The sequence below is a fragment of the Pelmatolapia mariae genome, linkage group LG14 (genome assembly GCF_036321145.2).
Source record: "Pelmatolapia mariae isolate MD_Pm_ZW linkage group LG14, Pm_UMD_F_2, whole genome shotgun sequence".
Taxonomy (NCBI): domain Eukaryota; kingdom Metazoa; phylum Chordata; class Actinopteri; order Cichliformes; family Cichlidae; genus Pelmatolapia; species Pelmatolapia mariae.
The window spans coordinates 27,057,793-27,076,975 of record NC_086239.1 but is presented as its reverse complement, the minus strand read 5'-3'; the positions used below and the strand labels follow the sequence as shown (position 1 = coordinate 27,076,975).

General features: G+C 39.2%; 1 protein-coding gene across 2 annotated transcripts in view; it reads right to left on the bottom strand.

Annotated features, from left to right (window-relative positions):
- igsf9ba (immunoglobulin superfamily, member 9Ba) overlaps positions 1–14,789 on the bottom strand; it is a 73,475-nt gene extending 58,686 nt beyond the window's left edge. For both annotated transcript variants that reach the window (XM_063493822.1, XM_063493823.1), the window contains exon 1: positions 14,560–14,789. In XM_063493822.1, coding sequence (XP_063349892.1) covers positions 14,560–14,623 — 64 coding nt within the window. In that variant the 5' untranslated portion in view covers positions 14,624–14,789. The remainder of the gene's footprint in view (positions 1–14,559) is intronic.
- Positions 14,790–19,183: the final 4,394 nt, after the last annotated feature.

Genomic DNA, 19,183 nt, shown 5'->3' with positions numbered 1-19,183 from the left:
AAGGACAATGGCTTTACAACGTGTAGATGACCGTGTGAGTCATGAGATGAGATGGAAATGCTCTAAAATCAAAAAATGTCATTGTGTGATGTCTGTGAAGGTTCATTGTGTGATTTAAAAAGTTGTGTTGGACTGAGTTAATTTTTGCCAGTAATACCTAAAACTTCCAAGTTACTGTGGAATAAACTAACGGTTGTGTGTGCAAGACCTTTAAGTCCTATATGGTACAAACATTTCAAATAAAGATGTGTGTCATGAAACGAACTTGTGAATTATTGGCAGTTTTTCTTGCTAGTTTTTGCTTCAGTTATTGTACCACATAAACCATGAATACTCAAAGTTTCATATTGAGTAAATGTAGAAAAGAAGTTATGCATCGAACCAGGGCAGAAAGATGTGTGTTTGGGTTCAGAGTTGAACAATCGTCTATAAGTGGTGCAAATTTAGCAAAAACCCTTATTTCTATTGTGTGCCAAAATTTGCTGTTTTATGTTTCAAAATCCAAGTTTCTGTATATTACTTTGTAAAATCTGTGTTCAAAATATGGTGATTTGTGTTGGTAATTACCATCTTGGTGTTATATAGTTTTATATAGTTTTGACCACTCTGAAAAAATAACTGTGCAAAGCAATAACATATGTTTTGTTGTTCACTACTTTCCGGAAGTCTTTTTTGTTAACTGTATCTCCTGGCGATTCTGTTGGTGATTTTAGTCTGTCTTTATGGGTTGGATGGGGACACTGACACAATGTACAGGTTCATTTTCATGGAAATCTGAGTCGATGTTGGATGATTCATGTTAGCAACCACTGCACTTTTTTTGGCCTTCAAACACTGAGTACAGATTAGTTTATAGTCTCTCTGCAAGCGGCTGAATAAGTCAGCCGTGTTGCTTGGATATGATTTGTTCGTGGTTAATATCACTTCCACTAAATCCAAAGCAGTTCCTAATAACGAATGATAATCCGCTTCGAAGGACAAGCTCTTAACCTTCTACTGTTCCAGACATTTGAATTGTTTGGTATAGTTGTCTTTTAACATGTTGGTACTTCTCCAGACTCAACTTCAAGCTGAGGGGTGCAGGGAACAGCTGTGATTGGCACATACAGACATGTCGTCAGGCAGTGATTTATGGAACGCTTGCTTTGCGTTCTGTTGGCAGAGCACGCATTTTCAGTATCACTCAATCAGTTTCATTTAATTGTGGCAAGCTATTGTGACTCATTGTGATTACATTTCAAGTGATTGTGGAATCCTAAGAACTGCACACAGAAAATCCTGGATTTAGACAAACCTGTAGTCTACACATTGTTCTACACATTTTGGTTCTTCAGTGAAGTGTAGGGATGTCCCGATGCCAAAAATGTAGTAGAAGTAATGCCACTCAATACACAAATTGATACCATAATTAAAAAATAAAGATTATCGTTTAAATAACTGACATGGTAGTGGTGGACTGCTTATTTCAAATTTTAACATTATATTTTGTTGAAAGGGCACAGATTAAAATGTTAAGATGGTTGCAAAATAGCTTAACAACATCAATACTTGCATAAAAATAGCTTAAACATTTTAGCCTATGGACCACAGTTGAACGCACGACAGCAATAGTAACGTGTGTTTTAGGACAACTTAAGAGGGATATTACACTGGATCTTAAAGTGAAACTCATTGCATTTGAATTTTTGTTAACAGATCTGGATGCCAGGCTTTTAGGCGCTTTGCTAAATCGGAAGTATTTCCTCACTTGGTCTAAGAAGCACAAAAGCATCACTCACATATATGGTACCTTTGTGAATCAGGTATCTCCATTTACTTGCAAAGTACTTCCATGTGTGAACATGATTGCCTTTTTTAATTACTGAGTCGCAGCAGCTACACTAGCCGCCATCTTTCATGTGTAGTTTTTCGTGTGCTTGTGAGGATCCTTGTCCTTCTTCCTCAGCATTAAAGGAAAGACCAGAGCACTAGTAACTGCTGTCCATACGCCGCCTACTGCACTTAAAAACATACTTGTGAGGTATTGGAAGGATCAGTTCTGGTGGATTGTTAGCTTTAGTTGCCATTTACGTTACATAATTATAACATCATTAATGACCAGTGACTTTATTTTCAATTTACCTTTTGTACTAACACTTTGTCACACTTTACTTATAGAATGAATAATATTTTAACCAACATAGATTCTCTATTAATTTAGTTTATACACGTGTTATGAAATAGCTGTATTTTAAAAGTTCATCATCCATCTTTGCAGACACCCCCTCCCACTCCTCCTGTTTGGATGCCATTTTTACCACATCATGTCTCCATGCTTTCCTATGTGCTGTACTCTCTTAAGCTTTTGATCATTTAATTTCAAAGATTCATACTCTGTTTACTGTATACCATCCTGCTAATAAACTCCACTGCAGAAAACATCTAAAACAGAATTTTGAATTTCTTCCTTTCTTCTACCAACTTTTCCACCTCAGATGGGAATAAAAACTTCTCTGTCAGTTAAATATCTGTGAGCTTTTTAAGTTCCTGCTTGTTTTTTTTCTTTTTGTACAATCTAAAAAAGGCACATAAATTAAAGCTGCACCTTGTGTCTACTCTGTGTTCTTCTGTACAGGAACAATCTGATATAGATCTCTTCATTATTTAGTCCTCTTTAATGTCTAGGTTCCCTTCCACTGACAAGCAATGCTCAGTCACGGATGTGGTGGATGTGCTGACACCTGAACGTGCAGCAAGAGGAGAAAGAAGATGGATGTGTGAAATGAGCTTGGCTTGCCAAAGGCACAAAGGGCAAACCAACATCACTGGGCGCTGCTCTGGCAGAGCTGCACATTATAGGGGATCTCTGGCAGTAGCTGTAAGCCAGAGAAACCATTCAGTCATTTTTAAAGTCTCTCACAGCAATTTTTAGATGATTTATAAATGTTTTAGAAAAACACACTGCAGCTAATAGCACATATTAGAGAGTTCACATGGCTTGTCTAATTAAAGCTGCGCACAAGACTGCATCAGTAAACCATATGTAACCATGACACAGAGCTTCTATATTCCATATGAGCTGCTCGTACATCAACTGCACATATCTTCCTATCCTCTCATTCACTCGCTCCCTCTCTCACACGCTTGCTTCCTCTTTCACTATGTATATGCATGTGAATGTTTCTCCTGAATACACACATTTAAGATGTGTGTATTCAGGGATTAACTAACTCTTAGGAGTTAGTCCCATGTGTGTTCTTTATAGAGATGTAGTGTGTGTCTTGTAAATGACCTAGAAGGATAGGAACTGTTGTATTATCATCATTCAGTATCTGCAGTTGTGTTCCTGCCTTACTTTGTTCCGTAAACTACAGTTAAACTATGTTTCAGTCCTTTTCATACATATTAGCACATACAATTTGTCAAATCTCATTTGATAACAATAAGATAACAGTATTTGTTTTGTTAAAATGCACAGCAGTTAGCCACAAATTTCAAACTATCGACAGCCAAAGTGAAAGCCACTGATCACCTCTTCACAATGCAATGTTCTACTGTGAGACTTTAGTTTGCTATTTATATGGGGATTACTTTACTGCTGCTCTAACCTAGCAGACCAGCACAACCCTCATTGTTAAAGCACTCCCTGATGGCAACAGCCTCCCCAAACAGGCCAGTGGATGTAGCTACAGGGCTTGATTAGCACAAAAACACAATCTGACTGAACATCTGCAGGATCCATAGAGACCCCACTGTGCAACCCACAGAACCCAAAGGATCCACTGCCAACATCCCAGTGCCAAGACACCCCACTCCCAGAAGTCCATGGTGATGCTACCACTGGGAACTGCTCAATATTATGCACTGATCTATATAATACCATATTTGTTTTTTGAATGTTTAAGTTATTTATAAAGGAACCTGCACATTCATTAACATGAAGTTCCTTGTGCAAATATGCCACATTCAACCATACAAGCTCATTTTTAGCTGTAGTACCAGGTTAAGTAGAAAAGCACGTAAGCTTAGACACTAAGAGACAGAAACATGAATGATAAAAGGAAACCATAACCATATAACATTATAGAGACTCACACAAAAACACAAGAATGCAATCAATAAAACACAGGCAGTAAAAACAGAGACTTTCAGTGACAGCACTTTAGATTATGACAGCATGTTTGAGTATCCAGCAAGAGTTAAGAGATGCTGCGTTCCTTTTACTATATCAGGTATGTCCTGCTCAGTAAGAAAACACTGACTGCCCAAAATGCCCTTTTTTTTGCAATCCACCCTAAATAATGAAGCGCTTTACAAACGGCGTTCTGTTCTGTCTCATACTCCTTTAACCGGTATCTGTGCAATCTTATTTATGTTACATCAGATGGACAAGATATGTTGATATAATGCAGTGCCGTCCACCACCACGGCTCTACTAACACCCTCAGCATAAAGTAGAGTTATCACCTTTCTGATAATGTCAACAAAACCTGAAAATGAAGAAGTTTTTGTAGATGCAGAATTTATGGGAGCATTGGTTCAGAATTGATCGGACAAATGCTGCTAATAGGATTCTCACCGACTGTATATGGCATGTAGATTATCTGTAAAATGATGCCTGAACTACTGAAGAGTGAATATAGAGACTGTTGAACAAAGTCTGTCAGAGAAACAAACAGGTCAGCCTGCAGCTGGGATTCTTCTTCAGTGGGGACTTTAAGGGTTCAGTATTGTAAGACCTAATCAAATAAATTAAACCTAATTTGACCTCAACTAAAGGAAACAATGAAAACTGATTTCTGTTATATGTAGTTCACTGTGTATAATCAAGTAACTGACCATGTTCATGAAGAGGACTCCGCTCTGCCTCCTTTAATGAAGCGCCTTGGTGTTATCTGCTCAGTCCAGCCCAGTCTGTCTGGATCTTTATCTCCAACTCCCAACACCGAAAGCTAACATGGTCAGGGACTTGTCTTTGCATTCAGCGCCTGCTACTCGAACATATACGGCTGATTCTGATCAGAATATGGTTCTTCTTTTATCAATCACTGCACTCAGTCCAAAAAGTCCTCATTAATAAATGACAACGACCTTCTAACTCATGCCTAATCCAAGGTTAACATATGTTTGAGTTACTGAAAGTAAAAGTATTCGCCTGTACTTTCTGAAACAGGAAAAGCATCCATCCCTCAGACTTTTCATATCAATATAAGAACATCACAGTCTATCCAGTTTCCTCATTATTTGTATTGTTCAACAGAAAAACAGTGTTTTTTCCTTTGATTCTAAAATAAAGACATCATCAGAGATCTTTGTGGAAAAGCAACAGACTTCAAGTTCTCTCACTGGTTTTTTCACTGTTAAAGGCTTCAACAAACAACAATTAACATTAACATTTAAACTGTTAATCAACTAATTACTTATCTCATCAAACATCATAAAACAGTGCAAAACATTTTAATTTTGTATTTTCAAATCTAACATAGGTTTTCCAAAAAAATGTTCATTTCTAAAAAGCAAAACTAGAAGTCAATAAGAAATTAACTCATAAATTTTATTGCTAATAGTCTGAGGGTTTCTTCATCATAAGTCATCAGATCAGTAACAGAATAGGAGCATTTGCATGTAAAATATATGAAATATGGATAAAATAAACCAGGCTTTCTGTTATCCATTGTATGCAAATATAATGTGCATTTTGTATAAGCAGAGCTGTGTGTATATTACCGGTTTAACTTTTATACTGGTAAAATCTGGTTACATGATATATCATATAATATATATATATACATATACATGATAATACATGTTAATAAAATACATGATATAAAAATGTCATATAGCGACATAGTTGCTATAGCAACACCATGTTTTTCCGTTCAATAATGCAACAAGACAAGCCAAGGCATGTCTAAGAGCGAGAGCAGCATGTCAGCCTAGGATCATGATTTAGTACTTAAAAACAAAGCTTTGTCAACAACCTCCAAAAAAGCACAAAACTTTGCAAAATATGCAAAAAATAAAATATGCCCACTAAAGGTGAAAGCAAAAACTTGAGAGGATATCTGGTGAAAAAGCAAAATACTAACGCTAAGCTAGCCAAGAACCCAGAGTGAAAGCTGAGAAAATGCCGACCCCAACAACCAGACCCTTAACTTCAACAGGTAACAAGCAGATGAGCAGTCGGGCTGCAGCCTCCCTCTCTACCTGTTCACGTTTCTAAAGCAGAAACGCTCGCTTTTTTGTGCCGGTTTACATTCTTATCAATTTCCATCCCCAACTCCTGAAGACTTACAATGTTGTTACTTTAGTTACCGTTAAACCAAAGTAACTAAGGTACTGTGAAGGAAAAACACTTCTGAAACACATTATATTACCATTTGCTTCCGTTTGACTTATGGAAAATGCATTTACTTACACTAATAAATGCTTCTGTCTGTACACGCATCAGTGAAACACTGTTCAGTATTTTTTCTATATTGTCAGAAATACTGCTATCACAAGTTTGCTTGAAATATCATGATAGAATTTTGAAGCTGTATCACCCACACCTAACTGAATTAGTGACCCACTTATTGTTCATTTCCTCTCAGTTTAAATCCCTGATTAATCTTTAAGTACATTTTTTGATCCACTGCCTTTTTAATCAAATTCACTTTTTATTTACTTTTTAGCCACATGTGAAGAAATGCCGACTTGACAACTTGCACATATCACTAAACCTGACATACTGAGGCACATTATATTACTCTTATCACTGCAAGCAGTGAACTGCTACATGCTTCGAGAGAGATGAGGATCTAAAGGCTGCAGGTGTCAGTCCATCCAACGAGAACCACATATGATGAAAAACTGGCTTTCCCAGAATGCTGCAGGCTTTGTTTGGAGACTCCGCTGGGACAGGACTGGCTGAAGGAGGAGTGAGTAGAGAAGGGAGGGGGCATCAGCAGAAAGAGCTGGCACATGCCCAGTACTGAAAGTCTGCCATCCACAGCTTGAGCACGGCCCCTCTCCTAAGCTTACTAAGCTTTACTCTCACGACAGCGAGCAACAACGTAAGGCGCGGAGAAAAACTGAGAGAGTGAGAGAAAGAGTTTGTACAGTATGTCTGTAGAAAAACGATTGGTTGGACAGAATCAGGAGGGGATCATTGCAGAACTGTTTGGCAGACATATAAAGCAAAGTCGCACTGGACAAATATTTCAAGTTTAAACTGATATGTATGAGCAGGAGTGAAAACAATCGATGCAATGAATGCATTGCTAATACTTTCAATCTGTGCCACTACAAATATGGCTATTTAAGTAGCTTTTTAAGAGTTAAACTTGCAGTGGAGTGTCAGAGGCACATAATTAAATATCAGTGACCAGGCTGAGTGCTTTACTTTTGTTGGGACACAGAAAAACTAATTTCTCATTTTTTATTTATAAATTTATCTACTTTGGTATAGCCATTGGCTAAATAATCTGTTTTTTGGGTCACTCGTGCAGGTAGCACTGTCATGAAGCACATGATTGAGTATGATGAGGCTTGAATTAACAATACTGCTCAAGTTCTATAATGATAATTTGAATTTTTTTCATTATGATTTTCTTTAACAACATACAACTTTAATTTGCATAAAAAATAAACTAATTAAAAAAGACACCAACATGAACTGATTCAGTACATAGACCAGCAGAGAACAAAAGGCTTACCTTCTTTTTATTGCTCTCAGACACATCGGCCCATATACAAAGCTGTCTGCAGCATTTAAAAGAACTTGTGACTTCTGCAGTAGGTTATATATTACCTAAGTTTTCTTACAATTACTGATAAAGGTGGTTTTTGGATAAATATGGGTCTGATAAATACTTCTGATGGCACACAGGGAGGTGCAGACGTCTGCAATTTGTTAGAAATCGATACAAAACAAGCAGAAACAAAAATCAATGAGAAATGAATAATAAGTGATTAATCAATGCTTTTTAATTCTTAACTGAGAACCCAAAACTGAAAAAAGGTTTATGTACTAATAACTTTATGCTCAACTTGACAAGAGGAAAGAAAAATCAAGGACTTCACATGACTTTGAACTGCCCAGTTTGTGTGGGCCAGAAGCTACTGTCTCTATTACCAATCAACTTAATTCAGTCGGGCGATTAAATAATGGAAAGCTTCTTATTCTTAGAAACTAAACTGTTGGGCTCATAGTATCAACAAATATAATGAAAACCTAAAAAGAAGTGATGGGAGAAAAAACCTTTAACCATGTTATGAGTGTTGATGTTTCATAGTTTGCCCACTACACCTTCCCCGTTGGCCACATATGTGTTTGGAGGGCCACAAACACAGGAACAGCTGATCTGATCAGAGTCACTGACAGAGTGTAAACTATTAAATAAATAACTACACACAACAAATGTTAGCGAAATCTGTTTATGTTTTGTGTGTCTGAAAGAAGTTTGCTGCATGTTTTTATTATGATGTACATGTGATATATCAGCCTGGTCACGTGACAGTTTGTGAAACAGCCACAAAAAATGAATCCAATTTTTTGTGTTCATGCACACGAGCTGTTATGGTTTTCATGTCAGTGAACATGAATTTGTAAGCAAAGCATTTAAATAGGAAATGTATTTCATGTCAAAAACATGTCGTTTTTTGTAGAGAAAGCAGGAAGTTGTCACTGTGGCAACCAGGAAAAAAGACATGGCAGCCAGTATTTTAACCTGCATCATGATACTTTTGTAAATCTAACTCAGTAATTTCTAATAAAGTAACTTAATTGCAATTTATAATGCATTTAAAAATCATAAAAATGAAACTGTGACATGTATGAGTTGTATTTGGGCCTCTGGTATGAAAGTCAAGATGACTTATTTCTCCTCCAACCTGTTTCACCCTAAACAGCTGGATTTTTTTGCTCTCTTTTAATCAGTACATTTCAAAAGTCATGTTCAGGGGCACAAAGAAAAAATGGAAAATTCATGTCCTGCAGCACGAATCAATAGATAAAAGGTCATGACTATATTATGAACTGCTGTGAGTCCAGACTGTATACATATGTATTTATTTATGTTCTTAACTCATTTTATGATGTGAATTATTGGCCTTTTGGCTAAGTGCAGTTTCCAAACTATATTTTCCCTGGAGGACAGTAACGACTATCCAATCCAAACCACTGACAACAAAGAAAATCTGAAATCTTTAATTAAATTAGCTTTTGGGTCCAGTGAGGCCATGGTGTCAACGCCAAAGAGCTCTAATGCAGACGCACTGGCACCCAGTCCCTAAAGTAATTTTGGTTATTCCGGCTTGTGAACTGTGTGCTCATTAAGTGCAGATTGTCTGACTTGAAGATTGTCTGACACAGAAGTCAGACAATCATGGAAATTGGATGCATAAAATATCAAAATCAGGTTTCAACAAATCAAAAGCAGAAAAAAAAAACAATTCAACAGTCATTACCTGATTTTGCGTGTGTGTGTGTGTCACATTCGTTAAGTAAAAACTGTTTTAATTCTCAATTAAAAATGAAGAAAAAATCATACATGGATCATATTAAATCTGCAATCACATTAAGCCATAAATTAAATCTAAACCAAATTTAACTCTTTATTTGTTGTGTTTTTAGTCATTTTAAATAAATTGTGAAACTATCACCAGATTAGCCTTGCTTCCCTAAACCTAATTTTTGACTGCTGTTCACAAAGATCAGATCTTATAGAAAAATCACAGTTCCTATTCAGTCATCACATAAAACATCATTAAACCCAACTGTAGTGGAAGTTTAAAGAAAGAAGCCACAGTGGATGTCAGACAAATTAAAACTCTGCTGTCAAAACAGTATTTCAACCATATCACGAACTGCAGCCTCACTTAATGTCCCAGACAGTTCTAGCATCCAGACAAAACCCGAAGGCAGACCCATTTATCTGAACGACAATCTGAATCAGGACCCACAGACACAGTAGGAGGGCTTTCAAACGGTGCTTCGGGGAGTCCTCAGATATGTGAGTGACATTTCTGACACCTTCATAAATCCCATCTGCATCTGTATATCCAGCTCGTTTAAGAGCAAGCGTGCCAAGCCATGGCTCATGAGGGAGTTCCGGATCCAGTGAAACATCAAGGAGGTGGCTCACAAGAAGAGAATTACAGATGAATACCATCTGGCCAAAAGCCAGCTCGACAAACTCTTAAAAAACAGAGAGTCCCATCAGAGGACCAGGGAGGAGATCAGTAAGCCATCAGTGACTCTGAAAATAGTCCTTCAAGTGTACCACTTCCCAACAATGGCCAATGACATTTAATTACTTCTGTATTGCCGTCAGTGTCCCTCACGCTTCACCTTCATTGCTTGCCAAGCCACTGTTGACTTTGTTGAGCTAACCTCAGCTGTCCCTCACCATATGCCGTCTCCCCAATGGGCACTTGGCAAAAATAAAAAATAAGAAATGTTTAGTTCCTGTGACTGATTGTTCACCGAATCACAAAAATATGTTGAAACTGTTGATTACATTTGGTGAAGAGGTTATAAAGAGGACGCTGAAGCTTAACTATAAATAATGTCTCCGTTTGCTTTTGGAAACACAGAAACAACAAGTAACGGTGAAATAATCCTTAAATCCTACTAAACACCTTCTTTCTGTGGTGCTTCGCTACTTGGGGCAAAAGAAAAAGAGTAACAAATGTTGGAAATAATCAGTAACAAATGAGTAGTTACCATTGTATGTGGCTCAGTTAATGGTGCAGGTTAATGAGGACTTGAGGGGAGCTACTAATTAAAAAACAACAGTGGTTCACTAATATGCTACTTTTTGAGATAGCCGTTAGATGATCAAATAAGTTAGATGATCAAATAAGATAGATCATAAAATATTAGTTTACATCATAATTTAATGACTTTGAAGTCTTATCAGAAACTTTCCTACACTTTACAATAATACCATTCAATGATTCAATTTTTTCTGTTTTATTCATATAGTGCAAAAATCACAAGAGTTGCCTCAAGGTGCTTTATATTGTAAGGTAAAGACCCTACAATAATACAGAGAAAAGCCCAACAATCAAACAACCACCTATGAATATACACTTGGTAACAGTGGGAAGGAAAAAGTTCCCTTTTAACAGGAAGACACCATCCTGCAGAATACTTTGAGAAGTGGTTTTACAACTCTAGAAAATGACAATACAAAGTAATCCTTACCTGAATGACAGCAGTGGACTCAATTAACGAATTATGGGACTACTTTCTTATAACTTAGTGCTGCTTTACTTGAGAGTCCTGGTCACACTCCAGGAATCATGTCTCTTTCAGATGGAAATCCAAATTTTTGCCAAGAACTGTTTAAGACTTATCAACCCATGAAGGATCAGAACCTATCCAGAAGGGTTTCTAAACTACTCATTGTAATTTTATAAGCTCTGTGCATGCCTCACAGTGTATTACAGCAAACACGTTTGCAGATGATGCCTCGTCTACATCTCAAAATGCACTTTAAGTCCCTATAAAGGAGGCGTAAAGCCTGTGCAAAACCCTGTTGTACCATTAACACAACTTAGTGTTTTAAGTCTATTCTAGTCCAAAAATCTGTTTTATTGTCACTGCAGGTGTATCAGTATATTATATTTTGATTTGCTTTCTGAGGCTATCCTATATGTCTATCCTGTATGTGGTCAATTAGAACTTTTTTTCCTAAAATTCTTTTTATCTTGTAGCGTTGATCCAAATATCTAAATGTGATTTATTTTAATACATTCTCAAATATTAACATGCAAATTCATCTGAAAGTTACATTGTGTAAAATCTTACCTCTAGATGTTTTTATCCCTCACAATTTAGGTGCACAATCCTAGCTACAGTAGCCACTGTAGGACAAAAAACTCTGGTCACCATTCATCTGTAGTGAGTGTAGGCTGTCAGTCTGCTGTTTACCCTAGCTGTCAATATGTGTCTACATCCATTTCTGGTGGAGGAGGCTGTAAAACTTAAAAGGAGTCCAATACGAGTTGATGAGTCAGTGAAGCTCACTTCTCTCAAATGACAGCCATACTGAGGTGCTGAGGCTGAGAACTTTTCTGTCAGTTAGTGCTGCTGCTTTTGTGGTATTAGCTGCTGTTAGCCTCTGTTTGCTGCTGTTTGCTGCTGTTAGCCTCTGTTAGCCTCTGTTTGCTGCTGTTAGCCTCTGTTAGCCTCTGTTACAACATTCATTAAAGTGGATTTAACATTGTTGGACTTGGACACTTAGTGAATGAATTCTCATACAATGTGAGAATGTAATCAAACTATCTCAACCAGTATATTCAAGAATGCGGGGGATCACAGCCACTACCTCAAACCGATGTCTGCTCCTATGCATTTTTAATTGATTAAGTCTAAGTTTATGAGAATTTAATTTATTTTTGGAAGACACAATCACACAGTCAATGTATATTAATAAGTAAAAAAAGAATACTTTTTCCCCATTAAATAACCTGAAAAGCTGAATGCAGCTTAAAAAAATTAATTATATAAATGTGATAGCATCCGAAATAATAATAATTATATCTCATTACACAAAACATTCTCCATTTATGCAATAAAATATATATGTGCAACTATTTCTGAGACAAGTCACCAGACATCATGAATTTAAGTTTGAAACATGTCATCATTTTGCTGTAGACTGAGCAAAGTGCACATACAACAAAATCCCAGCCATGAAAAATGAGCCAAGTCTCAGCTCATCTGAGATCCAACTTTGATTCTCTTTGTTTTGTAGCAAGTAAGTTTCTGGCCATTTGTTTTGTCCATTGGAATATAAAAATTGGACCTGAAGCCTCCATACATGGAAGCAATGATCAAGAATAAATGACATAATCTGTAGTGGCAAATCCATCAAACTTTATGAAAAATATAACATTTTAATAACAGGGTAGTTGTTTCACCTTGCCTACAGTGCATATGCTAAGCTAGGCTAAATAGTGGCAGGGTGTAGATTCTCAGTTAATGGACACACATGAAAGTAGTAATGTTCTTCCAAATAATTAGCTGCCATAGTAAATACTGATGTTAATGTTTTAGCACTTTGCTAAATTTTCAACTATTTTCAACTGTACCTATACTGATACTTAACACGTCATTTCTTGTTCTCTATTAACCAAAAATTACATCAAAACACTTCATTTATTGTCAGAAATCCTTAAACTCTGAGCACAGGTCAGTGTGCGCTGTAGTTCACGAACAGTCAAAAAAAGGCACAGTTGGTGTTTTCATGCTTTGTCAGTGATTTAGTGTGGTAGCAGGCTACAATCAGACGGTATATTTAGGGTCCCTGTAATATTTGAAGTAGACCGCCTCTCATTTGTAGTCACTAATAGCCTATGTCGTGATTTGTGATTCTCTCGTGCAGCCTGTGAGGCTTAAATCACCTTCTGTGCAGTGACTATATCAGACAACACCTTTGAATCGATATCATTAAGACACATCCCCATCTATGTAAGGCAGATGATAAGTGTTTAAAAAAAAAAGCCTCTGAGCGGTTTCTGTTCCTAAATCAAACTCATTTCACTACATTGGCTCAAGATTTCATATTGGGTTTATCTTGGCCTTGGCTGACATCACAGGAGGAGTCAGACCTGTGAGCAGACCAGTTTTGACTGGGTATGTGGGGGTCATTGGGATAAGTACTAGGGGACAACTTGGCACATGTCTCCCTCCTCTGGACACAAGTGGAAAAGCAAGGTTAAGTAAGTACATGGGTCAATACAGAGTGCTCGGTAAAAATAAATAAATAAATATGAACAAAAGGGAGATTGTGCAGGTTGTAACTGCAGGAATGACTAGTTTACGAAGCTCTTAGATCAGCACAAGGCGAGTCTTGCAGCCTGGGTGCTTAGTGCATCACATACAGCACCGTGACCCCCCTCCCTCCCTCCATCCATGTGCAATGTGAAATTCAGCATACGAATCCCATGCATGCTGCAGCGGGCTCTATCAAATCCAAGAGTGCATTTTATCTGACACGTGATGCATTATTTAGTTACTTTTCCATCTTGAGGGCTGAGACGGTCACACCCCTCTCTGGAGAACTCAAATGGGACTGCTTGCTATGATAGCCTACAATGCACACATTTCCCCTCAGCAGCAGCAGCAGCAGCAGGGACGTTATCTTCCAATCTGCTCGCTGCTTTATCACCCAAATGAGCCTCACATATTTCACATACACGGGCCAAACCCACCAGCCACATTAATAGAGCTATCTTTGCCGTGATCAGTCATCGTGGACACATGGATGTGTTATCACCGGCGCGAGAATTAGGCTATCTCATTTCAGGTAACCATGTAAATGAGCCAGGCCGTTTTCAAGGCAATTTTTGTTTTCCTGACAGCCTTTAACCAGGGCTAAACTTTCACGTGACATATGAGATATGCAGCCATTTGTTAGAATCAAATTGCCCCACAGTTCATATGACCTAACATACAGAAGAAGAAGGAAGGAGGGGGGGAGGCAAAAAAAAATCTCATGCGATCAGAACAAGCAGCACCAAGCGCACGCGAAGACAGCAGAAATCAAAAGCTATGTGCGGCACAAGATATATTGCACTTCAACTCACCTTGAGCGGCCGTTCCTCTGGTGCTGAATACACTTGCTATCAGAGTGGCCACATACCAAATCATAGTACTATTGCCGACCAGCTATTACCACGCAAAGTGCCCCGTTCAACCAATCTCTCATATTCGACCTTGCACCTCGCGGTCTCTTAGCACAAGCCCCTTTTCATATCCTATTTTCTTTCCTCGTGGCGTTTCCCTTCATCCCTTCCCTCCCCCGTCCTTCCATCCGCATCCTCTCCCGAAGAGACAGAGCACCTGCACCGCCGCGTTTGTAGTAGACGGAGCCGTTTTACGAGCGCATAGTGAAACCAAGTGTGAGAATGCAGCCACAGGTCCGCCTCTCCTGTCACTGGATTGGCTGCTGATTGAGTCTTTGGGGCGTGTATTGGTTCTCCTTACGCCCCGCACCCGAATGACAGGAGAATCGGCCGTGCGCCGATTCAAGGTGAGTTGGAGCGTGCCGTAGTAGTGGAACCGCAGTATCATGCGCATTGACAAGAGAGCCCGTGTCCACATCTTTGAACACCTCTCCTAAAGTGTCCCCACGTGCACCATCACCGCACGCCATCCATTCATCCACCCACTTGCCTTTTGCATTATTCCTTATATCAATACTGGCAACCCCCCCAACCCCGCTACATAGGTTGCAGGTTGACTGTGTGTGTAATGAAAATGGGGGACGCTGGTGGAGCTGTGTGACTCATCTGTGGCTCCTCCACAGCCGTCGGTAGCTGTCATGTCGCTGTTGCCGGTTTAAAACACTCGTTTTTTTAGGGGGTTGGGGGGTTTCGCTACTGTGCCGTGTCTGGCTTTATTTGCTGGGTGTGGCGACACATGCGAGAGCGTTTTCCACTATTTTTTCCTCGATGGCCGCGAGCGTGAGGATGCAGCTCCATCACGCTGCCCACTGCGTACACATGGTTGCCACTGATAAGGGTGCCTCAGATTCACCCCCTCTGTTTTTCTACATGCATGACCACAGAGGATTCAGAACGCCTGTGCGTCTCTGGCTGCTCCACATCAGCTCAGATCGCGCACAAACTACACTCCTTACACGCTCCTGCCGCCGCCGCCGCTGCTGCCTTGTTACTGAAGATAAACATGTGGGTGATCTATCATTTTAGCAAAGTCTTGCAGCTAAATTTGTCTCATTTTTGCCTCGACATTTCTGTCTGTCTTGTCTGTCTGTCTCACCCCTCCCTCCTTTTTTTTCCCTTTTTTTGCTCCTGCGTGAAATCAAAGAAAAATCTACAAATGTGACCAAAAAAAATCAAAGACCCCCCCCCCTTTTTTTTTGTCTGAAAACCATGCAGTGAAGTGATATTGTCATAAGGCATTTGAATATTTTAGCACACATTTGAAATCCACTATAGGGCTCAGTTTTTACTGGGATTAAACCTCAAGCATTAAGCCTCCTCCACATAAGCTCGGGCATATGTGTTAAATGCAGTAGCATTTAAAAGGGACAGGCATACTGAAGAATCATACAGAATACAGTCTCTAACTCATCTTCGAGATGAGTTGCACTTTATCTCAGATGTGGGACATTTTGATGGAATATTCAAACAAAAGATAATTCCCCATTCTTTATTTTGGTGATGGTGGTGATGCACTAATGTCACCTTAAATTCTCATAAAGGTGTCAGGTTGAGGTGTGGTTACATTCAAGACCAAAGCTGTGATCCATGCATCCTCTTCAGGGTGGTAGTGTGGCTGGAGCCCATCGCAGCTGCAACAGGGCGAGAGGCAGGGTACGCCTTGGACAGGTCACCCGTCTGTTGCAGGGCTAACACATGGAGACAGAAAACCATTTACACTCACATCACATCTATTGGCAACTTCAAATCACTAGTTAACCTAACCCCACTACCTTCATTTCTTTGGACTGAAGGAGAGAACCTGTGCAATATGCAAACTCCAAATAGAAAGGCCCCAGCCAGATGGTGGATTTGAACCCATGCAGGACCTTCTTGCTGTGAGGCAACTGTGCTAACCACTGCTCCACCATGCCGCCCACCATGATTCAGATAATCTTATGAAACCTTCCACTTATTGTTATGCTGTAAGCAAGCATTTACCCCCATTCAGATTCTTTTTCTTTCACCCTCTCTATGTTAGTTGCTTCCAGCCTTCGCATGGGCTCACACAAGATGAGGGGTTAAGGATTTATAAGACAGGAAGTAAGTAAAATAATAATTTATATTGAATATACCTTTATTGTGAAATTCCACAGAGCTTTGCAGTACCAAGCCTCTAAAAAGTGTTCAAATGAATCAAACTTCGTGCAGATATGAGGTAGAAGTGGCATCTGCTTCTCCCTCACAGCAAGCTGTAGCGTGCTGCATACATGTTTCGGTGCAGCTCTTATAGGTGTGAAACCCAGTGCAGGATGCTAAAGAAAGCCTCCCTGAGCTCATGTTGTGCCAGTAAGAGAACAGCCTGAATGCTGCTGCTGCTGCTGCTGCTGCTGCTGCTGGAAGGAAGGCTTTACTCAGCAGCAGGCTCAATGGCATATACAATGCAAGTTGTGAGTCATAAATTATGAGTCCTAATTATCAATAGCAGTGTGGCAGGAAGCTCTTGTTTAGTCATGCCTCTACATTTAAACTCCGCAGAGAGAGCTGCACGGAAGAAGTGTTAGCAATGCAGCTCGAGCCATTTGGAAGGTGGAGCATCCGTCAGATTCTCACAATTGCTGCCGGTGGAGTTGTGCAGCATTGTGCTGTGGCTGCTGCATGGCAAAACAAGGTCATATTACCGCCAGACCCCCCTTCCCTCTCCAACCCTCACCTAAAGTTACAGAAGTGCTGACACAACACCAGGACACATTATAGGCCTATACCTTGAATAGCCCGAGCCTTTGATGAGCCTGTTTCCACAGGGACAAACATGACATTTGCTTCAAAAGACCACAGGAGAGACTTTTTTTGTTGTTGTAATTTCTATGGAGAACTTGATTTTCTATAACGAATGGCAAAGAAAAGATAAGAGTTAGGATAATCTCTTATGTAACACCACTTCTATTAGTTTTACAGCTCCAATCGAGGAGGCATAGGATAGTTATTACCAAATGGAGCAAGGGAACATAAAAAAGTCTATATTTTTAAATATAGTGCGAACCAGTCGTGCTGCCTGGAAAATAATTTCAGGGATTTTTTTTGTGGAAAACAGTAATTTCTTTTAATAAATGCATCATTAATCAGATTTCGGTTTCACCACATCCTTGCTGCAGAATGCTTTAAAGTGTATCAGTAACATTTTGGTGCAGCATTTCTGCTTTTGATAATTCAAGGTCACGTTGCTGCATGTTGCATCTGCTGAATTTCTACATGTAAAGGAGGCTTATTACATGTTTTTTTGTGCTTGAATAAAAGATTATATCACTCCACTACCACCAAGTCCTGTACACTTGCTTATTTTTAGGGTCATCATCCGGTGGGATCATCTCAATCTGTCGCCACTGTGAGCAGACAAGTTTTTTTTTCCATGTCCTCCACAAGATTACTCTAAAAACTGGAAAAGAATACAGTTATAGTGTCCTTAATCCACAATTTTCAAACAAAACCCACAGCAAATCCTGGCTCTGTTCCTTTATTGTAGTGTATTTAAAATCCAGTGCAATATGCATAGGCTCAAATGCTCCCACAGACTCGGATGCTTTAGTGACAGAGACATATGGGTGTGTACACTGAGGGCCCCATCCAGCATCAGTCAGTCAGGCTGCAGCTCGCTAACCTGCTTGCACCAAACAAGATGTCAAGGACGTCGACTGCTGAGCAGATGTTCTGCTGCATGTCTGTTTATGGTGTTTTTAAAAGCTCCGTAGGTCACGATCATCTCAGACTGTTTCTAAGAATAATTCACACTTTCGGCCATTAGTGGTCAGCAGTGTTTTACACAACAGAATAGCCCTGCTTTTCAACTTTTATTTTTATTTGCTGGTTTATTTTTGTGTTGGTGCAAAAAAAAATGTGGGATTAATTTTTCAAAATATGAATCAGCTCTCGCTATGAGTTTTACAAGTTCAGAGTATTGATTAGCTTGTAGTTCACTTTCCCTTTCATATGCCTGATGAAACAGTCATTATCAATAGATGGTGTGCTGCATTAACTCATAGTGCTCCTACTACAGGGTGGGCCATTTATATGGATACACTGTAATAAAATGGGAATGGTTGGTGATATTAAAGTCCTGTTTGTGGCACATTAGTATATGTGAGGGGGCAAACTCCTCAAGATGGGTGGTGACCATGGTAGCCATTTAGAAGTCGGCCATCTTGGATACAACTTTTGTTTTTTCAATAGGAAGAGGGCCATGTGACACATCAAACTTATTGGTAATGTCACAAGAAAAACAATGGTGTGCTTGGTTTCAACGTAACTTTATTCTTTCATGAGTTATTTACAAGTTTCTGACCACTTATAAAATGTGTTCAATGTGCTGCCCATTGTGTTGGATTGTCAATGCAACCCTCTTCTCCCACTCTTCACACACTGATAGCAACACCGCAGGAGAAATGCCAGCACAGGCATCCAGTATCCGTAGTTTCAGGTGCTGCACATCTCGTACCTTCACACCATAGACAATTGCCTTCAGATGACCCCAAAGATAAAAGTCTAAGGG